The sequence below is a fragment of the Brienomyrus brachyistius genome, chromosome 9 (assembly GCF_023856365.1).
Source record: "Brienomyrus brachyistius isolate T26 chromosome 9, BBRACH_0.4, whole genome shotgun sequence".
NCBI classification, from domain to species: domain Eukaryota; kingdom Metazoa; phylum Chordata; class Actinopteri; order Osteoglossiformes; family Mormyridae; genus Brienomyrus; species Brienomyrus brachyistius.
The window spans coordinates 9,226,013-9,251,080 of record NC_064541.1 but is presented as its reverse complement, the minus strand read 5'-3'; the positions used below and the strand labels follow the sequence as shown (position 1 = coordinate 9,251,080).

Below are 25,068 nucleotides of genomic sequence, written 5' to 3'. Positions count from 1 at the left end.
AGCTTTGGTTACATCATGAAATCCAAAGACCTGTAGTTAGGCATGGTGGTATATCTAAATAATTATTATTTGGTGCGTTGGACCGTGTGGACTGCAGTGGACTAGCATCCTGTCCAGTATATGCCTTCTACGGCTGAGCGATTTCAAAGATCAAAGATATTTTTATTGTCAATTTACATTTTATGCGCAAGACATACATGAGAACCGAAATGCCGTTTCCAGCTCATTGATGTAGTTACCTTCCAATTAGAACTAAGAAAATTACAAACATTTCGATTGAATTTAAATAGAGATTCTATATAAATTCTATATAAGACAGAGAATGAGACACAGGACAAACTGACAAGGCAAGAGGCATATCGACAAGTGCAAAGGTTAACAATATAACAATAATATATAAGGCAGCTGTGCAAATGGTGAACAATAGAGTGGAAAAGGTAGCAATCATATAAGTCAAAAACAAATTAGCAGCGGAAAGCTATGAATGTAATGAGTCCTTGAGGTAGTCAGTGAATACATGACTGTCCAGGGGCAGGAGGCAGAGTGGGGAGGTAATAGACAGAGTTCAGCCTCCTGACAGCCTGGTGTGAAAAGCTGTTTAAGAGTCTTGTGGAGCGGGCCGGAGAGTCCGGTACCTTCTCCCTGAAGGGAAGAGGCTGAAGTGGGAGTGTAAGGGATGGGAGGAGTCAGCAGCAATGCTGATGGCTCTGCGGGTGAGGAGGGTATGGAAAGTGTCCGTGAGGGAGGGCAGGGAGGTGCCCATGATCATGCAGGCTATGTTCACTACCTGTTGCAGAGCCTTACGGCAGAAGGCAGAGCAGCTTCCAAACCACACAGCGATACAGCCAGTGATGACACTCTCAATGGTGTCTCTGTAAAAAGAGAGCATGAATGGGGGGTGGAAGTTTCACCACTCCTCAGTTTGCGGAGGAAGTAGAGGCGTGCTTGCGCCTTCATGGTCAGTGTTGTGGTGTTATTGGTCCAGGAGAGGCCCTCAGAGATATGCACCCCCAGAAATTTGGTTGTCGTCAGCTTCTCCACAGCAACACCGTCGATGGTCAGTGAGGCATGCTGAGGAGGTCTTCTCCTGAAATCTATAACCATTTCTTTGGTCTTCCTCACATTGAGGAATAGATTGTTCACCTTATACCATTGGACCAGTTGGCTCACCTCTCTTCTGTAGTTGGTTTCCTCGTTGTTGTGTATGAGGCCTACTAAAGTTGTGTCGTCCGCGTACTTGATGAAGTGGTTTGTGCTGTGGGTTGGCGCACAGTCGTGTGTCAGTAGTGTGAAGAGTAGTGGGCTTAGCACACACCCTTGTGGAGCCCCTGTGCTGAGCATCCTGGTCCTAGAGGTGTTGCTGCCGACCCTCCCTGTTAGGAAATCCAACACCCAGTTACAGAGGGATGTTTTGAGCCCCAGTTGTCCAAGTTTGTGAGTAAGCTGCTGGGGAACGATAGTATTGAATGCTGAACTGAAGTCGAGGAACAGCATTCGTACGTACGAGTTCTCATATAAAGTCGAGGTTTCATATAAATGATATATCAATTATTACACAATATTATAGTGAGACAATTTGGCAAACTGTTGATAAGATACATCGCTTGATAGCACTCATCGGCCTAGCACATCACAGAAATGAAAGCAATTCCAGCCAATCATATAGTAGTCTTTTAAGAGCGGACAAGCTACGCAACAAGAAGGTTCCCTGCCTTAGCGGATTAGGCCACGTGCTACTGTTTTGGTCAGGGGTATGACATCACCGAGGTCCAGGCTTCGGTCATTTTTAAGAGCTAAAAATAAAATTTGAAGCTAAATAGTCACCTGAATAAATAAAAAACAATAGGCTAACTAACGTTTCACATAATTAATTTATTAAAAAAAATAAACATCTTATTAAGGGGGCGGTATCAATAATGGGATTGATGAGACCCAACCCCAGGTCCCGGACCTCACTATTATGTCAAACTCTGGTTACAGCCCTGGATTTGGTGGGTCATGTGACTTACAGGAGGGATGATTGCCCTCTTGCTGGAAACGTAAAGTGTCGTTGCAGAATAACCTCTTGTGGATTAACAAGGTAAAAAGACACTGGTTGTGGGTATGAATTATAAACTGAAAATTTGTGCCAGCTAAAACTGGAAGTATTGTAAGCATATTTGACCACTTGAAGCATTGGCACCGAGTACAACACAGGCTACAGAATGTAAACACTCACAGTCAGCTTCAGAAGGACCATAAGGAAGCAGTGATTATGGTCTCCACCTTAAGTCTGAAGTAATATGGGACCCCACCCATCCTCAGAAATATGTGACAAATCGCATCCAATATTGGTTCAAAATGGGATGGACCCCATAAAATATAGGACATGTGGCAACTCTGCGACAAACCCTTTTGTTCCCTCAAATGAGCAACGAGATTGTTAGAGAAACAAACTGTAGCTTCTGTCATTTTCTAGTGTTACGCCCGACAACATGTTCGTATGATTTATTAAAATTAGATTTCAGTTTGCATTCTATGCGATTTGTCATTTTTTTTTCATGTTATGAATCTGCCCAGCTCAACTTGTGCCTTTTACTGCCTGGGGGAGGATCTTTGAGCCGCATACCTACAATATAAGTATGTACAAAAGTGTTGGGACACACCTCTTAATCATTGAATTCAGGTGTTTCATTCAGACTCATTGCCACAGGTGTATAAAATCAAGCACCCAGCCATACAGTAAGGTTTACAAACATTTGTGAAAGAATGAATTATTCTGAAGAGCTCAGTGAATTCAAGTGTGGTGCTGTCATAGGATGCCACCTCTGCAATAAGTCAGTTTATGAAATTTCTTCCCTGCTAGATATTCCGCAGTCAACTGTAAGTGGTATTACTGCAAAGTGGAAGCATTTAAAAACAACAGAAACCAGCCATGAAGAGGCAGACCATGTAAAGCACGTAACAGAGCGGGGTCACTGAGTTCTGAGGTGCATAGTTTGTAAAACTTGCCAACGCTCTGACTCAGTAACTGCAAAGTTCCAAACTTCCTCTAGCACAACAACTGAGCACCAGAAGTTTCATAGAATGAATTTCCATGGCCGAGCAGCTGCATGCAAGCTTCACATCACCTAGTTTAATGCCAAGTATCAGATGCAGTGGTGTAAAGCACGCTGACACTGGACTCTTTAAGAGTGGAAATGTGTTCTGTGGAATGACGAATCACACTTCTCTGTCTCGCAGTCTGATGGACGAGTCTCGGTTTGGCAAATACCAGGAAAACAGGAGAACGCTACCTGCCAGACTGCATCATGCTGTAAAGCAGGGGTAGGGAACCTGATCCATGGAGAGCCAGTGTGGGTTTTTGGGATGGCCTCTCAATCAGCCAATAACAGTGGATTCCAAGGACTGGAGTTGAGAATCGCTGCTTTATTATTGGCTGACTGAGAGGTCATCCCAAAAACCCACACCGGCTCTCCATGGATCAGGTTCCCTACCCCTGCTGTAAAGTTTGGTGGAGGAGGGATAATGGTGTGGGGTCGTTTTTCAGGGGGTGGGCTGGGTACCAAGCATACCAAGCATCAGCATACCAAGACATTTTTGGACAATTATATGTTTCCAGTTCTGGGGAAGGGGGTCTTTTCTGTTCCAGCATGACTGTGTCCTAGTGTGCAAAGCAAGGTCTATAAAGACATGGTTGGGTGAGTTTGGTATGGAAGAACTTGACTGGCCCACATGGAGCCCTAACCTCAATCCCATCGAATACCTTTAGGATGAACTGGAACGGGGATTGTGAGTCAGACCTTCATGTCCAACATCAGTGCCTGACCTCCCAAAATGCTCTTCTGGATGAATGGGCAAAAATTCCCACAGACACCCTCCAAAACTTTGTGGACAGCCTCCCCAGAAGAGCAGCAGCTGATATAGCTGAAAAGGGGGACCAACACTATATTGATGCCTATGGATTTAGAATTGGACGTCATTCAAGGTCCTGTAGGTGTAATGGCCAGGTGTCCCAGTACTTTTGTCCATATAGTGTAGCTGGAAGATTCAAATCTGACGATCTATATAGATCTAAAAAATACAGGTGTACTGTAGTTGAACACTGGTGAACACTAATAAGGTATTTATCAGGAGGTATATGTCAACATAAGCAAAACCAAGAGAAGAATCACAGGCGTATTTAACTGTACATTTTCAGTAGACCTAAATTAAAATAATTGTATTCTTAATTGTAAAATGTATCCTAAGAAACACATCCTGACCACAGAACTCACTGTTTCCCTTTATAAAACACAAAACACTGGCATTATAGGGAGTTGTTCCCACTAACATAACTACACAAAATAATATCCTAATAATAATAAACCATGAACTCGGCTACCATGGCGATAGATCTAACAACAGGGCCTCTCACTGCAAACCTCGCAGGTACAAGCGAATGCATTCACACGAATCAAGCTGCTTCTTCTTCATTTCCTTAAGATCCTTCTGAAGCTGAAGCAAAGCACTGAAGCAAAGCGCTGAAGCAAAGCACTGAAGCAAAGCCATTCTATTTGCTTACAAGGTCCCAGCCTCTATAGCCGCAAATAGTTATTGTATAAAACTGCTACGTTTTGCCGAAAGACACGCCGTCTCACTGCTTAGCGGTCATTTCCAAATGGGATGGCATGTGTACTTTGCACAAACCGGTCATTACACTGTTGAACTATAGGCCTACTGGTTGATTATTAATCAAACTATTTCACATCACTATATTCATTATGTTGGCGACTATTGTTGATATTTTGTTTTTATATTTTATATTAGGATAATATTTAACAAGAACAACTACGGGCCTATTTTCCTACATATACGATGTGTATACATTTGATTACCAGTCTTACAGCTTTCTGGTACACTCTGTGTGCTTAACTGTACTAAAGGAGCTTAGCCTATGTAAACACAGCCTGATTTTTGTTTAAAATTGATCTTAGCCATATCGTGTTCCACTTTTTATTCATTTTCTTTCTTTCTATTCTCAAGGCACTTTAAAGTTCTCATTCTTCGGGCATTAAAAAAAACATCTTTCCTGTCTGAAACAATAGTTTTTTTTCATTTGCGCCCATCAGCCTGTGTGTCTCAATGTAACATTTACCTTTGCAGTTCACTTTAAAAGTTTCATTTGTGGCATAGATGCAAACCACATAGGCCTACAGCACATTGAAACGCTTATAACAGACCGCCCTGTCAGAAAAGGGCAATGCTGCCGGCAAACCACAGTCTTAAACAAAGACTTTATTTGTGATTTATTTGTATTATAAATGCCCGCTTTTACAGATTTCTGTGCACCTTTCAGCAAACACGAAGGACCAGTTTGCTATTACGGTTTGCAGTCAGACGGTTTTATTTACACATTTACGCTCAATTAATATTTAGCAAGAGGCACGCGCTTCCGGCAAGCGGAGGGCGTGGCCGCGCGCACCTGTCCCACCTGTGCGGCCCACGTGATCCGACAGGAATCCGCCTGTAACCTCCGATCCCGGCCAGCAAAGCCTCCGATCCACGGAAAGCATGACGGATCCTGCTACCGCCGCTGCAACGTCCTACCCGGCCCCGATTGTTTCTTTACCTATCGGGCTAGACATATTGAGGACATACTCCGGCGCGCTGATCTGCCTGGAAATCGTAAGTGACTTATTCTGATTATTTATTTGACTAAGTTTGTTGTAGTACAGGTGGTTTTTCTCCGGTACCGGGAAGTTTTGCTGATGGCACTTTTTAACTGGAAGCAGAAATGCATTAAAATGATGCATTAAAACACAAGTAAATTTCTAAAGATTTCATTTAAATGACAGGCACGATCTAAAGTCGCAAGAAAATAATGTTTCATGACATAACGAGCGTGATTTATTTCATTGATACTGCTGGCGAGACGTTTACAAAAGTGTCATTCGGTATTTAACGATCTGCCGAAGTAAATAAGTAACTAGGCACTGACTTTTTAGGGGATTCTTGGTGATTTTAATGCTGCTGAGGATCATGCACGGGCCTGCACGTTGTGGCGTAAACTAGCGTTCTTTTCTGTCCTTGCAGACATTCGGAGGACTGGTATGGATCCTGGTGGCCTCGTCCAACGTACCGGTGCCCTTGCTGCAAGGCTGGGTCATGTTTGTCTCGGTGATCCTGTTTTTCTTCTCGACCGCCTTCCTCCTGCTGTTTCTCCTGGGCTATGTGGACAAAATCAATACGGACTGGAATTTCCTGGTGAGCTTTTAAAGCTGGTTTCAGGTGCATCAGATTTCATGGGGGAGGCTTTTTTACCGGCGACCTGCTTGTCACTTGTCAAAATGTAGCTGCCTACGTATATTTTTTTTCCCGATCATTTGTTGACAGACAGGGGCATTGTTAGACATAAATCTGTACTGGGACACAGGCCCGCCCTGGGGCACTGCACATTAATACATGTCCCAGTAAAAGGGGTCTAGCGACACACTTGTCACAGAAACGTCCGGTTGTACTGTACCTGATTCTCTAACCATATAATAAGTCTTCCTTATAAGCATGCAGCTACTCAGCCTGGTCAGCATCATAAATGTAGCATCACCTCCATAAAATCACTGACCACAGAGCATAAAAACGTCTGCAGGAATGCCGAGAAGCTGATCGTGCCATATTGATCGCGTACAATGAAAACTTAAGGATTTCAAGATAGGTCAGAAGGCAGAGCCTACTGTTTCTGTTCTAACTTACTGCTCTGCCTTGCTACCTGAGGAAAACTTTGTTTCTGCGAACACCACCCTGAAAAGCAAGCTCTACTCGTCCATCAAGAGTCTCTGCCAGTATGATACAACTGTAACCTTCGCAACAACAAAGAGCTAGCGGACGCCAGCTAACTTAGCGGCCATTCTAATAAAATGATTTGTATTGCTATGCAGAAAAATAATTGGATGCATGCCACTTTTAATATGAATACTTTCTGGAGCAATAAGTAAAAGCCCCTCGCATCAGCGTTTGGCTGGCAATGTGACTAAAGGGATTACCGGCTGCAACCGCATTGCGTCTCCCGACTGCTTATTATTCATTCATTATTTTTTTTTACGCTTTTGTGGTGTCTGGCCGATCGTAACGGGCGGTACAAATGTCGGGCGTGGCTTTGCGAGTTTCATCAACCAAATGCAATTATCAACGGTGACAGCATAAGGACACTGGGGAGTGTCGGTTTTGTTTGTAAAGCGCTTCTTTTAGGGTGGGAACGTTTGGAACTGGGAGGAGGAAATGACTTGTGAAGCTCTTGTAAAGATCAATGCCAACAATGAAATGATTAAAAGTTGCCCCTCCTTACAAGCAGGGTCCCTCTATCACCCCGTTTACCCTCATAATCCAGTTGATCCATCATGTATATGGATATGCGAAGTTTATTCTTTTACATTTAAGGATGGGGTGAATATGACAGGAATGATGGATCAAATAAAGTTTGTGGTTTTGCTGCGCGCCAGTAAATCCCGTCAAGCGATCCCTCGCTGAGGAGCTGAGGTTTTAATAACGCGTTTGTCATGTTTTTTAATTTACTTTAAACTTGATCGTGTTTACAGGACATGGCGTACCACTTCGGCGCCCTGATGCTCTACTTCAGTGCCTTCGTGCTGGAAGCAGCGACCACGGCGGCCGGAAGCATCAGCAGCAATGACACGGACTGCATGTCCAGACCGGATCAGAACATCATCGCCTTTTTGGACAGCCGCCAGTACAGCATCAACGTGGCAGCCACAGTAAGCGCCAGACCGATCGCATCCATCCCCATCCCGTCACACCCACTGGGCGTCACCAAGCGTGTATGAATGTTGAGTGACTGAACGTTACATTCATATAGCACTTTTCAAGACACCCGCGGTACTTTACAGACCAGGCACTTCAAACGTCACCACTGCGTAGCCCCCACCTGGATGATGCGATGGCAGCCATTCAGCACCAGTACACCCCCCACACAGTACCTAAGGTGGTGAAGGGGCAGGAGAGAATTCACCAATCAGATGTAGGGGATGATTAGGAGGCCGGATTTGATAGGCCCACAGTGGGCAGTTTTAGCCTGGACATTGGAGTACCACCCCTACTCTTTCGAAAGGTGCCCAGGGATCTTTCATGACCTCAGAGAGTCAGGACCTCGGTCTTACATCTTATCAGAAGGACAGCACCATTGTTACAGCACAATGTCCACATAACTGAACTGGGGCATTAGGATCCATACTGAGTACAGGATGGGCTGACCTGTTATCCAAACCAACACGTCTTCTACCCAATTTTATTTTTTTTACATAATTTTATGGGGAAGCACTGAGTTCATAAAGAGCCACTAGATAAATGGCTTCATTTATAATTTTACTTGTCTAGCAATCCTAAACTGGTGAGTGAGTAAGTGAGACATCCTTGAGTTTTTGGGTACAGTGGACAGTTCTGCTGCCACACTCTGCCAGGGCTGAGGGTTCGAATTCCACCCCAGTTGCCCACAGCAGTTTTAGGTACACACTTGCTGCTGTGTCTGATGAAGTCCTTGTCAGGCTTAATTCGTGCTAATGTTTGTGGGCCAATGCAGACCTAAACATTGTCCTGGGCATTGGATATTGGTTGTCCAGATGTATCTCAGAAAAATAGAAGTATCTTGTTGCAATTCAATGAATCAGACAGACTGTTTTACAAATTTATGTTATACGTTGTCATAAAAAAAAGACATTTGTACCTTTACTTGTACCTGGGGCTGTACCCTCAAGGGTCCGCCAGTCATACCCTTAGCTGCGGGTAAATGTAGCTTTTAAGGTACAGAAATAGACTCTGAGGAACATTTTTGTACCATTGAGGGTACATTAATGGTGTTTGTACCTTGGGAACATCCCAGAGTCCATATCTGTGCCTTAAAAGGTTCATTAACCTGCAGCTATGGTACAGTTGGCAGACCAGTGAGAATAGACCCCCAGGGACAAGCAAAGGTACAAATTGATGCTCTTTTTCTTCGGACAGTGTATGTGCTTGGGTCAGCGAACCACGTTGAGTAGGATGAGCCAGTGATGGGGGGCTGTTCCGATTCTGTGGGTTTAGGGTGCAGGAAAAACAACGCTAGGCAGCTAGGAAGATCTCTAGCATGGGCGATGATCCCGAGGCACGGCGGATATGAAAGCACTGAGGGGCTGCGCAGAAGAACCTCCTCCTCAGGCCACGTATACCCTTAAAGAATATACCCTTAAAGAGTATACCCTTAAAGAGCTTACTCACTCATCCTGTCTTGAGGGTAAACCGCACGCAGAAGAATGATAGAACTGTAATTTACTACAAAGCTGTCATTATGAGAGAACTTTACAGGTATCTGGATTTAATGGGACAGTCAGGTAAACTGGGCTTTATTGTCATACCATCTGTTTACAGGAATAAAGTATCATGAAATAATGTCCCCCCACGACCACAGTGTGACATACAGACTGTAAGTGACAGGGGAAGGCTTTTCACAGGACTTAAAGTGCAAAACACAGGACAGTGTGAAATAGGGGGGCCGGACACCAGGGCTTGTATATGTAGTGCAATGTGCATGTAATCAATAAGTACAGCAGCTTAAACGCGGGTTGAATACTGTGAATTGAATAAATGGTTAAGTGAGACTCAGAGACTCAAGACGTTATGGTTTTGTGTCATTTTAGCCACGAGCAAGAAGCTCCGTCATCTAGACGTATCAAATATCAGTGGTGAAATTCTGTCCTGCCAAATATCATGGCTATTGCCTGGAACGGCTTGTGAGTCAACGTAGTTATGGCCGCTGTACGTAATCTCCTGTCTCCCCGCTATTCTTCACACGGATTTACGCGGTAGCCAGCGCGTCAGCGAGCACGCCAGCGGTCACAGACGCAAGGGTGTTCCCTCGCGGTGGCCGGGCCCACAGTAGACTAACAGCACGGTGCTCTTAAGCAAATTCCAGTGACTTTCAGCTGCTCACTAGGTCATTGGCTGATTTAGGTAAATGTCAGCCCTGTAAACACAAGACAATGGACTGCTTGCATGCATGTGTCTCTGAAGCTGACTAGGTTTAAGTGCGGTTAACCAGGACATGAGCTGCTGTAACTCTTTTCATCCAAAACAAATGCACAGCCTTCCTATGCAGCATGAATCAATTGATGCACTTTTATAAAACTCCAGAGTGTGCTGTGTTTTTTTTAACAATTTACACATCATGTAAAGCTAGCTTTCTTATATAATATTGCTATTATCATTACAATGGAACCTGCTTATAGTGATTAACCGCTTATAAGGATCAAAAAGGTCATTCCTGTAATAATTTGCTTATAGTAACGAAGTAGTCTGGTAGTGGTGTTCACTTAGAGTTTTTCATACGTAATATCATATGGAAAAAAATAAAACTACAATAATTCTTTTCTTTTTTGTAATTTTATTTTAATAGCCCTGCTTTGCCTTGCGGCAACCCGTCTGGCTACCTGAGGCTAATGCTTCATGCACAGAACACATGACAGGAAAAAGAAAGACACTTTCTCTCAGTGTCAAATGTCAACTCATCAAAGCCTATGATTAAAAAATGAGCCACCCAGATGCAGTAGCTAAACTACAACAAGCTATATTTTATATACAGTACTGTATTATAGCGTATTTGAATTATATACAGTTCAGTAATTTAATTTGCGCAGTACTGTAATTTGAAAAGCGTTTGAAACAACTGTACTGTGTTTTGAGAGTCAATAAAATCCTGTAAATAACAACACTGTCTGTTTTGTTACCTTATATTCTTGTGATTACCATCTAATTAACATTTGTATGAGGCATTCTGCCTCATTCTGCCTGAGACATGAAGAAAAATGGAAAAAACTAGTTATAATGATCATCCACTTATAGTGATCAATTTCACCCAGACAGACATGATCAATATAAGCGGTTTCCACTGTATTTACATTTTATTTATTTATTTATCCAAAGTGACTTACAGTGGAGGGGTTACAATTTGTGTGCTCCCTGGGATTTGAACCCACAACCTTTGTTAGAGTGGTGCACTACTTGTTGAGTGACAGGAGCAGCACTGTCGTCTTTTGTCTTGTCCAGTATTACACTGATGTTTGTCATGGGCTTTTAATCGCTTTTGCAGATATTTGCATTTGTGGTCACCATCCTCTATGGCTGCAGCATGTTCATGGGCTTCAAAAGATGGAGGAAGTAACCGTTCATCCCCCCCGAGGGCTCGCGCGATGCCGGCCCCACCTCTTCCCGAGCCTTGGCCACAAACAGGCCTGTCGATTTTCGGTACCGAGGATTGCAAAGCTGATGTTGGTATTATCTAAGAAGCAAGTTCCAAAAAAAGAGGTATTTCTGTGCACTTGAACTTAGTGGTTTAATGTACAAAATGGATCCCTCCATTGTTTTACTCCGATTGCCATGGTTATTACAGTGCTCTGACGAGTCGTAGGCTATTTATTTGGCTTTTTATGCTATAGTGAGCCCACTTTAGGAACTTTCTGCCAAGTGCTGCATGGTTCTTATGTGGCAAATCACAGACAATGTAGTTGGTGCCCACGGGGCTCGTCTGTGCTCTTATTGCTTTGTTTTTTTTGGTAACGCTTTACTGAGGGGACACAAGTAACTAAGGAACTCAGTTACTACTCCAGTACAAATCAAGAACAAATATAGTAACTTCTAAATATAGTAACCATAGTATTTTATGTGCCTCCTCAAGTAACGTGTCGCCTTTCTTTTAAATAAACTTTTGAAATGTACCTGCAGCTACTTGTTCCCGGATCCACGCACCTGTATATTCATCTGAGGTGGACCTGTGGTCTGACCTCTCTGTTACTAAGCAGTAGATAGCTGTGTATTTAATTACATGCATAAAACTGAAAATTTTCTGCAAAAATGTTCAATTTCAAGGCCCTCCATATTTTATTTCTGGTGTTTTTTAAAATATTAAATGAGCAAGGCTGGAGAATATGTTAAGTAATTTTGACCTTGATTACTGTGTGCATTTAAAGCGTGAAAATAAAAAGTTGGCATGAGTCATGCCAACACAAAACATCCTGTTTGTGTGTCTGTCTGTCTCACAGACTGAGAAGCACCATCTATTGATCAGGACATTCCGCATGAACGTTTGCAAGCAGGAGCTCCTAGACTGCAGTGTTCTCATCCTATTTTTTTACTTTCTCTGGTGTGAGTGTGGAATGGTGGGGGCAGCATAGAGGCCACAGTTTGCACCTGGCTGGCCCACCTTGACCTTCTGTGAGGGAATGTGCATTTCCCATAGGCTTGTGGGGAGTTTGGGGGGGGGGGGGTTGGAGAACCTACTTCTCACAAGAAGTCAATACACACATTGTATGAAATGATAGTTTAGCTCCAAGACAGGGTCGGAGACTTGCATCTTTAAAACTTTTAATATTTAAGTCTATGCTGGTAAAACTAACGGTCCTCAAACTGTGAAAAGTGTGTGTATAGCGCCCCCTGCAGCATTACGCTCCGCCTGTTACCCACACATCTGTGGCTTTGTGTTTCTTTAGCTTTCCAACCCCATTTGACATAATCCATCCCTTCCACACCTCCTCCTTGCACCCTGTACTACTGTGTGGTGACCAAAAACCACAGTGGGTCTGGGATCTGTGCCTATATCCAGGAGGTTGTGGATTTGAATCCCATTACTGGTGAATTCATCACTGTTGGGCCCTTAACCCCAACCGCTCCAGGGGTGCTGGATCCAGGCTGATACTACAGTACACTGTGACTCTTTCATCATTTGTATGTTGTGTTGGACAAAGACATTTTCTAAATAAATGTGAAACACTAGCCTGGGACATAAACTATATATCCAGTAGGCTGCCATTGTAATACCTTGTTTTTAGGTACTTGTGAGCTGAGGAGCAAAGGCTGCTGCCTGGGCTATAACCTACTGAGGGTGACGATCATTAAGTCAATTAACACGGGACACTCCTCTTTAATTAAGCCTTACTGATCCTGAGGAAACAGCACTGCCCTACACAAAAAGCTTCGTGGCTTCAAGTATTTGCTCAGTGTTAAAAAAAAGACACAATGCACTGTCCACCAAAAAATAAAAATTTAATTAACGCCAGGCAGTGACCTATCCTGACCGAGCAGTAAAACTAATAAGACCAGTTTGCTTTAATGCAGGAGAATAACATTCTTTGCTTATTCTTGCCCGTGACCACAGCGTTGTGGAGAACCTTTGCGGCTCCTTTTAGTGTGTCCAGATTGAAGGAAACATGTGGAATGGCTCCACGTCGTTGGGCACTTTTCCACGATGACCTCTGGTCTCTGCACGTTCCCCCCCCCCCCCCTCCCCCCGGCATTAATGTCATGATAGGGTCAATATTATGGCACATGCCAAAAATAGTGTAAATTTTAAGTATAAAGATGGAGATTTACCCCAAACGTTGTCCTTGGCCAGGGTCTCTCCGTTCCTTCGGCAGCAAACGGACCCAGCCTACATCACACGTGCAGATGCGCCGAATAGCCAAAAACATCAGCCGCAGCGGCGCATCGCCTGATTTACGGCACAAGCGGGAGTCTGTAGCACAGACAGCGAAGCAGGAGAGTTTGAAGATACGCCGTCTCTGGCCGGGTGAGGAGCATCTCTCCTCTCTCTCCTCTATCTTGGAGACATCTTTCCCCACTGTCACGGCTCCCGGATCCCTTTGTTCCTGGACCTCGGTTCTGTTGACTTTCTACATAAAACTCCTCTGACTGTTGGATCTCCTGCGGCTCTCCTGCACCCTACATGTGGCTTGGATGTGTCGTAATGTTTTCATTCCTCTCCAGACACAAGCACAGAACGTTGTGAACCTGAAGGAAACGTCAACAGATCTAAAGCTCCAAGACGACAGCGCGTTACTGATTCCAAACCTCCACAATCAGATGTTATGTGCCACTATACACTGTAATTTTTGATAGACAATAAACGTACAAAGTCTGTTAATTGTATTGTTTGAGAGGTCATCTCAAACCATGCGGGGATCCTAACAGTATCTTAGTTTGCATGCTTGGAATGAAAGATGGTGAATGACTTCTGCGATACCTTCATGGTCATCCTCAACACCATTGCCACCACCGTGACTGCGTATAAACACACCCTGTGGTACCATTAATGAAGGGAGTTTCCAGGAGAAACAGCCCAGCGCAGAGTGACAGGTGAGCTTTATGTGTCCCGCCCCGGGTATTCACCCTCATCATCGCACTGCAGTGACAGCCACGCAAGAACTGCGTGCACGCGAGGTAACAAACAGACGTCTGTTTATACATACACTGCCATTGGGAAACGGGAGCTGAAGGAATGTCCCGTCCACTGGAACACAAAGCGCTAACAGACCCGTGTGCCCAGTAACCGGTAACATCAGGGTGAAAGGCGGCTGCAAAGCACTGGGTCCTAAAGTCAGTCATTTAACAACAGGAAAACCGCATATATGATAGATAGGGTGCCACACTGGACAGGGTTAATTCACTGAAAGAATAACAAGAAATATTGAAATCAATTAGTATTCTGCACCTGAAAATCATATGCAAGTCTCTGCCGGTTTGTGTATCGTGAAACGGTGTCGTCTACCACAATGGCAGATTTGCTTCTCGAAAAGGTCAAAAGAGGCGAAAGAAAGGCATTAAAAACAGCCACATAGGATGATTGTAAACACATGAAGAACCACCCAGAAATTCTGGATAACTCCTGCGCGACCCTCCGACGCCTTTTTTTTGCACAGAAACCACAAGGAAAGAGAAATGCTTCCCCCCTCCCTCCAAAATGTACTCTTAACTGCATTTCCATACTAGTACAGCAAATTCAAATCGACTTTTGTTTTTGCCCTCCCCCCCACTGTTTAATATCCCATCAATTCCCAAACAGCTGACAGGAGAAAGACTTGCAGAAAGAGGTGATTTCCAAAGGGTTTGAATTAGCATCTTTGAAGAATAATCTGTCTGCATTTTTCCACAGATTCCCTTCCAGGGCCTGTAGTGTTTCTGTAGTCAAGCGAAAAGCTTAAAAATATCAGTCTGGCTGTAAATTAGCTCAGTTTGTGTCCACGACTCTTTAGCGTCGCGTCCCGAAGTCGGGTGCCACGCTCACTGCAAACAAACTAAGGTCTGTAACCCCTAGTAATATGGTATAAACAGGAAGACAAACCCAGTTCATACCTGAACACAACATCAATAATCCTTGTCCACTCTTACAACAGCCACAACAAAAAGCAGTTAGAATGATTCTTTTTTACATTTTACTATCAAATGGGAGGTATTTTTAAATATACAGACGGAATATTACATCAGCCTCTCTACAGAGACATGAGGCCTTGGTACTACACTAGCTATGCTCGCATGTATCTTCAGAATGTTTCCATGTTTGTCCTGGGCTCCATCACTGTGTGTCTTGCACCCTCTGGGGCTTTTTATCATCCCTCTTATAGATTACGGACAAAGTTTGCTGTACTTTTTGGAAGCCAAAAGTATTTCTGACTCACTGGGGTTTTCAAAGGGAAGAGCAAATCTAACTCAACTGTGCTCCGAAGACAGATTGCCCGGAGTGAGAGTTGTCCTCAAATAAATAACGATGACAGTCAGAAAAGTTAAACTGGCAATGAAGTGTCAGGGAGGTGTAATGGATTTATGTGGGACCCGTCGCATTTCACTGCAGAAGTAAATACACAATCTCACAGGCGGGATGAAGGCGCATTCCGGGTGGTTCTCATGGGATAACAAGGCCCTTCGGACCAATGAACTCTCAGCTGATCATCGCCGCTGTCAGATTCGCTTTGTGTGAGGTTGGGCAGCCAGTCACGCAGTGGTCACAGGGGTATGTGTTGTGAACAGTCGACATTTCACATTTATTTAGCATGCACTTTTAGCCAAAATGGTGACCATTGTCAGTCTCCAGAGTAACATGGAATTACGGGCCAGGGGCCTCACAATGAGGTCACTCTCCCAGCCCTAGGATCAGAACCACTGAACTCCTGATCGCTGGCACAGCATCCCGACTTGCTGAGCCACACCCTACCCCCACCCTTCCCAAAGTCCGTGTGGCATTCTCAGAGATTCCGCGATGGAAATTTCAGTGTGAGAGAATCCATCGCAAAATGGGGCTCTGCAGGTTGGCGTAACACAGCGGAGATAATTGGTCCACCTTGTCGAGAAGAAGAAAAACCTCACAGATCAACATACAGTTGTGTTCAAAATTATTCAACCCCCACTGAAATTGAGTGTTTTGGCCAGTTTGACATTGATTTTGATCATTTCAGTCATCTTGTTTATAATTAAATCAAAGAGGCACTTGTAAGTCAGACAAATATAACATTTATAATGAAATAACCACAAATGTCTTTTCTGTGCTCACATCATTATCAGTTTTATTCAAGCCCCAAGTGACATTCATTCTTAGTACTTAGTACAACATCCTTTTCCAGTTATAACAGCTTTTAAACGTGAAGCATAGCTTGACACAAGTGTCTTGCAGTGATCTACGGGCATCTTAGCCCATTCTTCATGGGCAAAAGCCTCCAGTTCAGTCACATTCTTAGGCTTGCGCGCTGCAACTGCTTTCTTTAAGTCCCACCAGAGGTTCTCAATCGGATTTAAGTCTGGTGACTGCGATGGCCACTCCAAAATGTTCCAGCCTTTATTCTGCAACCATGCTCTAGTGGACTTGGAGGTATGCTTGGGATCATTGTCCTGTTGAAAGGTCCAACGTCTCCCAAGCCTCAGGTTTGTGACGGACTGTATCACATTTTCTTCCAATATCTCCTGGTACTGAAGGGAATTCATGGTACCTTGCACACGCTGAAGCTTCCCTGTACCTGCAGAAGCAAAACAGCCCCAAAGCATGATTGACCCCCCGCCATGCTTCACAGTAGGCAAGGTGTTCTTTTCTTCATAGGCCTTGTTCTTCCTCCTCCAAACATAGCGTTGAATCATGGGCCCAAACAGTTCTAATTTTGTTTCATCAGTCCACAGAACACTATCCCAAAACTTTTGTGGTTTGTCCACATGACTTTTGGCATACTGCAGTCGACTCTTCTTATTCTTTGGAGACAGCAAGGGGGTGTGCCTGGGAGTTCTGGCATGGAGGCCTTCATTATGCAATGTGCGCCTTATTGTCTGAGCTGAAACTTCAGTACCCGCATCTGACAAATCTTTTTTCAGTTCCTCAGCAGTCACACGGGGACTTTTCTCCACTTTGCGCTTCAGGTAGCGCACAGCAGTCGAAGTCAGCATCTTCTTTCTGCCACGACCAGGTAGCATTTCAGTGCCCTTTGCCTTGAATTTGCGAATGATGCTTCCTATGGTGTCTCTTGGAATGTTTAACATCTTTGCAATCTTCTTATAGCCATTGCCCTTCCTGTGAAGAGAAATCACCTCTTCTCTTGTCTTCCTGGACCATTCTCTTGACTTCACCATGTTTGTAAACACACCAGTAAATGTCTAGAAGGAGCTGAGTATCACAGTCATTTTAAATCTGCCTAATTGGTGCTTATTATGCTTGATTGCTGCTTGTTGACATCCACAGGTGTTTTCAATACCTGATCGAAAACACTTGAATGAACCTCTGTTCTTAAGAGTGGTAGTCTTTAAGGGGTTGAATAATTGTGTCAATGAAGAAATCACAAAAAAACATTTAATACTGTTTTACAATTGATGTAATTTTAGTTGCATTTGGTTCTTTAAAAAGTCCTTGTAAGATTTCATTCTGAACACAATTACAAATGTACACTGAATTCCCTAAAACCCTTTACAGCATTGGGGCTTGAATAATTTTGACCACAACTGTAAATGTCTAATAAGCAGCTGGCAGAAAATAGATCTCCCTTAAGGAGCTTTAGAGACATAAAAATCTGGGAAACTCCTCCATGCATCAGTACCTGTTCAGAACAAGACACCCGATTTCATTACCATCTTTCAACCCAAACCATACGCTCTTTGTCCAGTTGGCTGCACAGCAGCACCACTGTGTACCAGCTGGTGTGTATTTTATCGAGACTGTGTTTGAGTGCTCATCGGTGCCTCCGTAACCCTAACCCTCTAAATGCAGTTTCTGTTATCAATGACTCGTGGACTTCAGTCAGGCACCATTTTAACAAAGGACAGGGAACCGGGCTCATTCTGAGAAAGCAGGTTTGTGCTACAAACCACAAAAGCAAAACAAGGCAATTAGCAACCGTAGTATATTTGCCCATTATGCACCTTGTTAGGAGAAAATATGTAAGATAAAATCTGACTGGAATTTTATTGAACTTGCTGAGTGTCTGCAAAGCTCTATGTCTTCAGAAAGTCCAATTTTGGGCAGAGGCTTCTTCCGAGTCTGTGTAACGAGACATGAACAGGCCTGATCCCTACGTTCCGGAAGGTTCTAACAGTATATTTCACCAAATTAAAGTGTTTTGCAGAAGCGAATGGATTTCCAGCATAATGGAAGAAAATCAGCAAACCAGATGTACCAGTATCAAATGGCTGTATGTCAAATTTGTGACTGAGCCATTATCTAGCAAACAGCCTGCTGTTATGTGCCTTTGAAAAAGCAGGGTCAATCTGTCCTTGCAGCAATTGGGGGTCAAGGACCTTATGTTGGCTTCCGGCGGAGCCTGGGATTTGAGCTAGCAACCTTCTGGTCAGAGGCATGGCACCCTAACCCACTGAACCACACACCACCCTCCCACCCATCCTAACAATTTCCTGTTAACTGAGACATGCAACATACCACGGAAATATTTCACAGATAGCATTAATGTGCGTAGTTAGGCTTCCATACCTAATTCCCGTGAAATACGAGCTTGTGTGAAAGCGGTTATGCTAAACTTGGGGGGGGGGGGGAATCCCAGGTTCAGCTCCCTGGAGAAAACCCGCTGTATCTAAAGGTAAAACCAACAAAAAGAAAACCTACACAAGTCAAGCCAATTGTGGTCCAACACATACAGTTCCTCTTAAAGGGGAACCCAAGATGACAAAGTTAATTTTGTTTGTAAAATGTATGAGAACTGAAACATGTAACAAGAACATAATCACAGACACACGGCATTAATCCAGCGCGACAGAAACCGCCTCACAAAATGCAATCATTTCATTTTTCAGTCTATAAATATAACATTTATTAATCTGACAAGATACCTGCCTGTAACTATCCCAGTTACAGTTTCATTAAAACAAACACAATATAGGTGACTTGTCTTGTCAAACTAATGTGTCAAATAAAATGAAGGCATAAAATTAAGTCATCCAAGTACTTTACAGCAGCCCCATAAATTCAACAAATTGCTCATAAACACACTACAAATTAAAAAAGAAAAGCATTTCAAGACACAGCCTTCCACATCAGTGTTCATATGTTCCATCTTCCTGCTTAAATGGGACATAAATAGATGTAAAAAAAAGACGATTAAACGTCCCGAGACTTCAGGTGGACCAGTGACTCGAAATTGGCCGCAGCATGTGACTGGGCACGAACTCTGCGTGGGACACACTGGAACCCCATCCAGAATGTTCCCCAATTCATTTTCTAACCCACGAGCTAGACCCGCTACTTTCAGGCTCGAGGAGAATTCCCCAGACACCCTCAGCAAACACAGAACTGCAAACGGAGAGGCTGACATTTCTCAGCTTCCAGCGTGAAACTATTTATCTAACTGCAAGTCAGGTCACAGCTTCAACCACCAAAAATCTACTAGCTATTTCCTTATGACTATCAGCTGGACCTACAATGAAACAGGGCGGATCTTTTTATCCATTTTTGGATGTCCTCTGCAGCCAGGTATTTATTTAGGACAAGGACAGAGGTGAAGAATGGAAAGAATGCAGAGATATGGAACCCAATTGCACCATTCAGGGTACAATTGGTATTCAAAAAATATCATTCGCAGAGAATGTTACACAGCAGTGGTGAGCTGGGTCAGCGACCAATGATGTGTCAATGCGCAATTAAGCATTTAAGTACAGGCAGGACTGAATTTGGGGTTTCTGGTAGGGCTTAATTTGGGGTGTCATTTTTGATTAATAATTTGACCTGGAAATCACATTGTTTGCATAGAGAACATCCATAAAACTTCCTGACAACTTCCGTCTTTTCCGGAGCATCTGCGCTTGGGTCAAGTGTGTTTGGCATTTTTACACCGCAGTGTTACTTTGAGACTTTACTCTTAACAGAGTCAGTTGTGCTGAACACAAGGACATTATTGCGAGTTTCCCCCCCTCCCAAACCACCCAATTTGACTTCTGTCAGGAGCTTTATAAATACTCCTGCAGACTGGTATTTACCTGGACTAAGGACTCTGGATTAGCACGTGCCTTTGGAGGTGCAGAGACACGACGGTGGAAACATAAAGGATGACGTACCTTGTGGTGAAATTCTTCAGTTTTTTTGTTTTCTTTGTGTCAGCACAGGTAAGTATATTTTTCAATAATCTGTTTATTATGGGTTTATATGTTCACATTTTGATGGTGAAATGCCAGGCCTAACGAACACTGCTTCCCTTGCAGCTACCCTCCCCGGCGTGGGCGCAGCAGTGCCCGTCCCGCTGCCGCTGCGCCGCCGACCCCCCCGCGTGTGCCCCCGGTGTCCGCCTAGTGCTGGACGACTGCGCGTGCTGCCTCGCGTGCGCCCGCCAGAGGGGAGAGCAGTGTTCCGCAAGCAGCCCGTGCGACGCGCGCCGGGGTCTGCGCTGCGACTACGCCGCTAACGTGCACAGGAGGAGCGGCGTGTGCATGGGTGAGCCCCCGCTCTGGGACAGTGGGAATCTCATAATCAGCTTCAAACTCAATGTTTATGAGCTGCTGTAATTTCTATTGATGTTGAAAAGCTGCGGTAGGAGCTGATCGACTCGGTTCATTTCTCTGCATCTTCTTTATTTCTGGGAGTATTTTATATAATAGTATATAATATTCATTTTACAGACTACATGATCTTTGCAGCACCAGAATTCGTCACAGCCCTCAATTATTTTTGCAAAATCATCTTTGTTTTATAATATATAATATAATGAACTGTATTATTACGAACTTGTGGCTCCGCCCTTTACATTTAGTGACTCCGATTGAGAATCTCAAAATGTGACGGTTGCCTATAATTATACCGGATTACACCGGATTTTAGAAATTCCTAGAAACTGCGAGATGTTTTAAGACTGTCTCGTGATCCCAAATTAATATATAATTTAGAATAAGCAAGTTATCGTTTGCAGTGTTTTATACCGGATTACACCGGATTTTAGAAATTCCTAGAAACTGCGAGATGTTTTAAGACTGTCTCGTGATCCCAAATTAATATATAATTTAGAATAAGCAAGTTATCGTTTGCAGTGTTGTTTTGATGAAAGTTTCCTTTTGCAGTTTAGTCTTAATCAGACTTCTGACGTCACTGAATTACACAGCTGCAGATTTTACAAAAACCCAAGCACTGGTATTTCGGGTTTTTTTCCCCCAGAACTTTATTATTAACGGATTAGTAAACATTTTCCATTTCTTCACTGTAGCCTTGACGGAAATCACTGGCGTGTCGCGGTAAAATGCTCCGTGCCCCCTACATAAGCAGGTAAAATAATTAAGGAAGGCGGGTTATTTTAGTTTTATTGAATCATTAATCATGACTGCTGGATTAAACTACACAAGGGGGGCACGGTTTCACCAGCGCACAACCAGTACATTTCCCATAACGCCCCAGTATCTTCCCTGGCTTGCTTAAACCCATGTTCAGCTCGGGTCCACGTAGATATACATGCATAAATAAATATGAATAATATAACGCTAAGATTAGATAGGTAGGTAACCAAGAATGTTCAGCTGTAGAAGTACAATTTTACAATTGTAGGGACATAGTGGAATTAACAACTGCTCATTTGCAAAGTTGTTGTTATCATGTCACACAAAAGACACCTGTTTGCCATTACACATTGTATTCCTGTATTTGTATTTGTGTCGTCAATAAATACGTGAGAAAAAATATTTTTAATAACATCTCTGCCACTGAAAGGCCTGTCTGTGTGTTTTGTGCAGCACGTGAAGGGAAGGTCTGTCGCCTTGACGACGGCGTTTACCGGGACGGCGAGACCTTCTTCCCTAGTTGCAAGTACCAGTGCATGTGCCAGGACGGCAACATCGCCTGCGTGCCGCGCTGCGACCTCGACGTCATGCTGCCGGGGCCCGACTGCCCCTCCCCCCGTAAAGTGCAGGTCCCAGGCCAGTGCTGCGAGCAGTGGGTCTGCGTGCCCCCGTCCGAGCCCACGTCTGAGGCCAGCCCCCTCGGGGGCTTCGCCATGGCTGGTGAGAATCTGCGAGGGCGGTGATCGAGCCGACCGTGTCGTACAATGGAAGGCAGTGCGACACGGAGTAGGGAGTCACTGCAACAAAATTTTAAATTATCGTGGTTTATTTATGTCTTCGTCGCTGCGAAGATTTTCAAGTAGGAGTGTCATTAGAGACTTATGAAGGAGGGGACCCATTTTAATAAAAATGAATGAGAATACAAACTAGTGTAGGCCTACATGTATATAGGGGGAGGACTATTTTAGCGGGTGAATAAGCTCTAGCCACGCCCCTTTCCCCCAAGGAATACAGTGCTAATTTTATTGTTAAAGATTAAAGATAACAGCCAAAATTTTTCTGAGCACAAAGGCCTGAAAGTAATGCGTGACGGTTCTTTTTTTTTGTGGAATCTAGCATACAGGCAGGAGGAGACTCTGGGCTTTGACCCCAGCCTGAACTGTATCGAGCAGACGTCGGTGTGGAGTGCTTGCTCGCGTACGTGTGGCCTGGGGATGTCCACACGGGTCACCACCCGGAACCCCCATTGCAAGATGGTCAAGCAGAGCCGCCTCTGCCTCGTCAGGCCCTGCGACCAAAAGCAGCACGTTGCCACGACGCTGGAGGTACAAGTGGCCTTTTCGCAATCAGTGCTTCTTTTGCGATGTTCATCTGCAAGTGTGTTGTGCAGGATCTCTCTGGGTGCTCTGGTTTCCTCCCTCCATCCAACGACGTGCCGTTAGGTGGCATCTCCGAATTGTGTGAGAACATGCAGACTCCACACACACAGAGATGGGACGTGATTCAAACTCCCTGCCCAGCAGGCGTCTCCAGTGAGGCGCTAGGAAGTGATTCATGAAGTGATTTCTGAAAACTGCCATAGTGCTCTGTGGGGAGAAAGGTCAGAGGTCACCAAACCCTTATCATAAAAATAATCATAATCCATCCATGCTTTAACTCCAAACTTTGTCCTACATCGGGTCATGGGGGGTCTGGAGCCTATCCTGGAGGTTACAGGTGCAAGGCAGGGAACAACCCAGGGTGGGACGCAAACCTATGACACACCAGTCACTCACACACACACACCTATGGGCAGTTGGGTACCTCCGATCAACCTCAGCATGTTTTTGGACTGTGGGGGGAAACTGAAGGACCTGGAGGAAACCCCACGACGACATGGGGGAACATGCAAACTCCACACACATGTGACCCAGGCGGAGACTCGAACCCGGGTCCCAGAGGTGTGAGGTGACAGTGCTAACCACTGCACCAGCATGCCGCCCCGAGATAGAGATCCCCTCTGCTAATTATGCAATGAAATAGAAAGCTGTTGAACTTGAGGGAGAAGGTCTCCCTCTGGTGGCCATATTAGGACATGACAGCATTTCATTGAGGTTAATCTTTCTCCACAGAAGGGGGACAAGTGCCAGAAAACGAAGAGGACCCTGAAGCCCACCCACTTCAGTTTCAAGAACTGCACCAGTGTGCAGACGTACAAGCCGCTGTACTGCGGATCCTGCAGTGACAACCGCTGCTGCACGCCACATAGCACCAGGACCGTGCAGGTTGCATTCAAGTGTCCTGGCGGCAGGTCACTAAGGAAACTCGTCATGTTTATCAACACCTGCGTCTGCCACTCGTACTGCCCCCTGGAGGACGCTCCCTACCACCTGCCCAACCATAGCCACAGCATCCCAAGGAGATGAGCGGGTAGCTGGATTGAAAAGGCCTGCATGGAAATAACACCGCAGTGCTGCAGAAGACTAGCACATTTTCTTACGAAAGATAATGCCGAACACAGATCTAAAGGTCTAACAGATTCATCCAGCAGGAATGGCGATATTCATCTGTTCCTCGTGTCTTGTTTTTGAGATCTGTGACTGTCACAACTATTTCAAATATGTTAAGGAAGCACAAACCACTGATGTATCAGAAACACAGACTTAGGTTAGTGATCGGTACCTATGCATCAGCTAGACAGGTGAATAGCAGTTCAGCGCTTTCGCTTGAGTTGTAGAAGCGATCTTCAGAAACTTTCATGAATTTCAGCCATCAAGTGAGAGTTACATTATAGTTAAAGTATGAGTAACACTCTAGTGAGAGTATGAGTAACATTGCAGTGAAAGTATGTGTAACACTCTAGAGTATGAAAAACTTGTAGTGTATGAGTAACACACCAGTGAGAGTATGAGTAACATTGTTTTGAGAATATGAGTAACACTCCAGTGAGTGTATGAGTAACATTGTAGTGAAAGTGTGTAACACTCTAATTAGAGTATGAAAAACTTGTAGTGTATGAGTAACACTCCAGTGAGTGTATGAGTAACATTGTAGTGAAAGTATGTGTAACACTCTAATTAGAGTATGAAAAACTTGTAGTGTATGAGTAACACTCCAGTGAGAGTAAGAGTAACATTGTAGTGACATCCAGTCCATCATGTCTGTGAGTCGTGGGAACAAACCAGGCTAGCTGGAGGAACACAGACGATCCACACAGAGAGCAGTGACTGAAACCCTGTAGCCCTAGAGGTGTCGAGAGCGACAGCATCCCTGCCCAGCCGCCTGGCCGGCCCTCAGTGGAATATATATATATAAAAGTCATATATAACTTCTGTAAATGTTACCTGTATATATGTTCACAATATATATGACTTTTCCAGCAATGACCAATGGCAAAATATTGCAATAAATATGTATTTTTATATTCAATCTTATACCGTCCTATGTATCTTGTGATGTGAGAATATCCTACAATGAGTCATTAAGGAAATTATAAAATATTAAAATTCGAATTGTCTCACAGTGGAAACCTTCATAAAAAGACATTATTTCATTGTACAGTATCTGAAATTAAATCGTAAA

At 44.1% G+C, this 25,068-nt stretch overlaps 2 protein-coding genes across 3 annotated transcripts; both read left to right on the top strand.

Annotated features, from left to right (window-relative positions):
- Window positions 1-5,467: 5,467 nt before the first annotated feature.
- Window positions 5,468-12,012, top strand: mal2 (mal, T cell differentiation protein 2). Of its 2 annotated transcripts, none has more exons than XM_049026427.1 (4): window positions 5,468-5,646; window positions 6,055-6,225; window positions 7,554-7,730; window positions 10,400-10,712. In XM_049026427.1, the coding sequence occupies exons 1-4, from the start codon at window positions 5,533-5,535 to the stop codon at window positions 10,526-10,528; spliced, it is 591 nt and encodes a 196-aa protein (XP_048882384.1). In that variant the 5' UTR covers window positions 5,468-5,532; the 3' UTR covers window positions 10,529-10,712. The 2 variants fall into 2 exon arrangements, with proteins under 2 accessions (XP_048882384.1, XP_048882385.1); XM_049026428.1 differs by lacking the exon at window positions 10,400-10,712 and adding an exon at window positions 11,093-12,012 and having other exon boundaries at window positions 5,477-5,646.
- Window positions 12,013-20,235: 8,223 nt separating this feature from the next.
- On the top strand, window positions 20,236-24,910 carry LOC125748890 (CCN family member 3-like). Its single transcript, XM_049025561.1, has 5 exons — window positions 20,236-20,352; window positions 20,449-20,677; window positions 21,961-22,227; window positions 22,624-22,832; window positions 23,619-24,910. The coding sequence occupies exons 1-5, from the start codon at window positions 20,296-20,298 to the stop codon at window positions 23,910-23,912; spliced, it is 1,056 nt and encodes a 351-aa protein (XP_048881518.1). The 5' UTR covers window positions 20,236-20,295; the 3' UTR covers window positions 23,913-24,910.
- The last annotated feature ends 158 nt before the right edge of the window (window positions 24,911-25,068 follow it).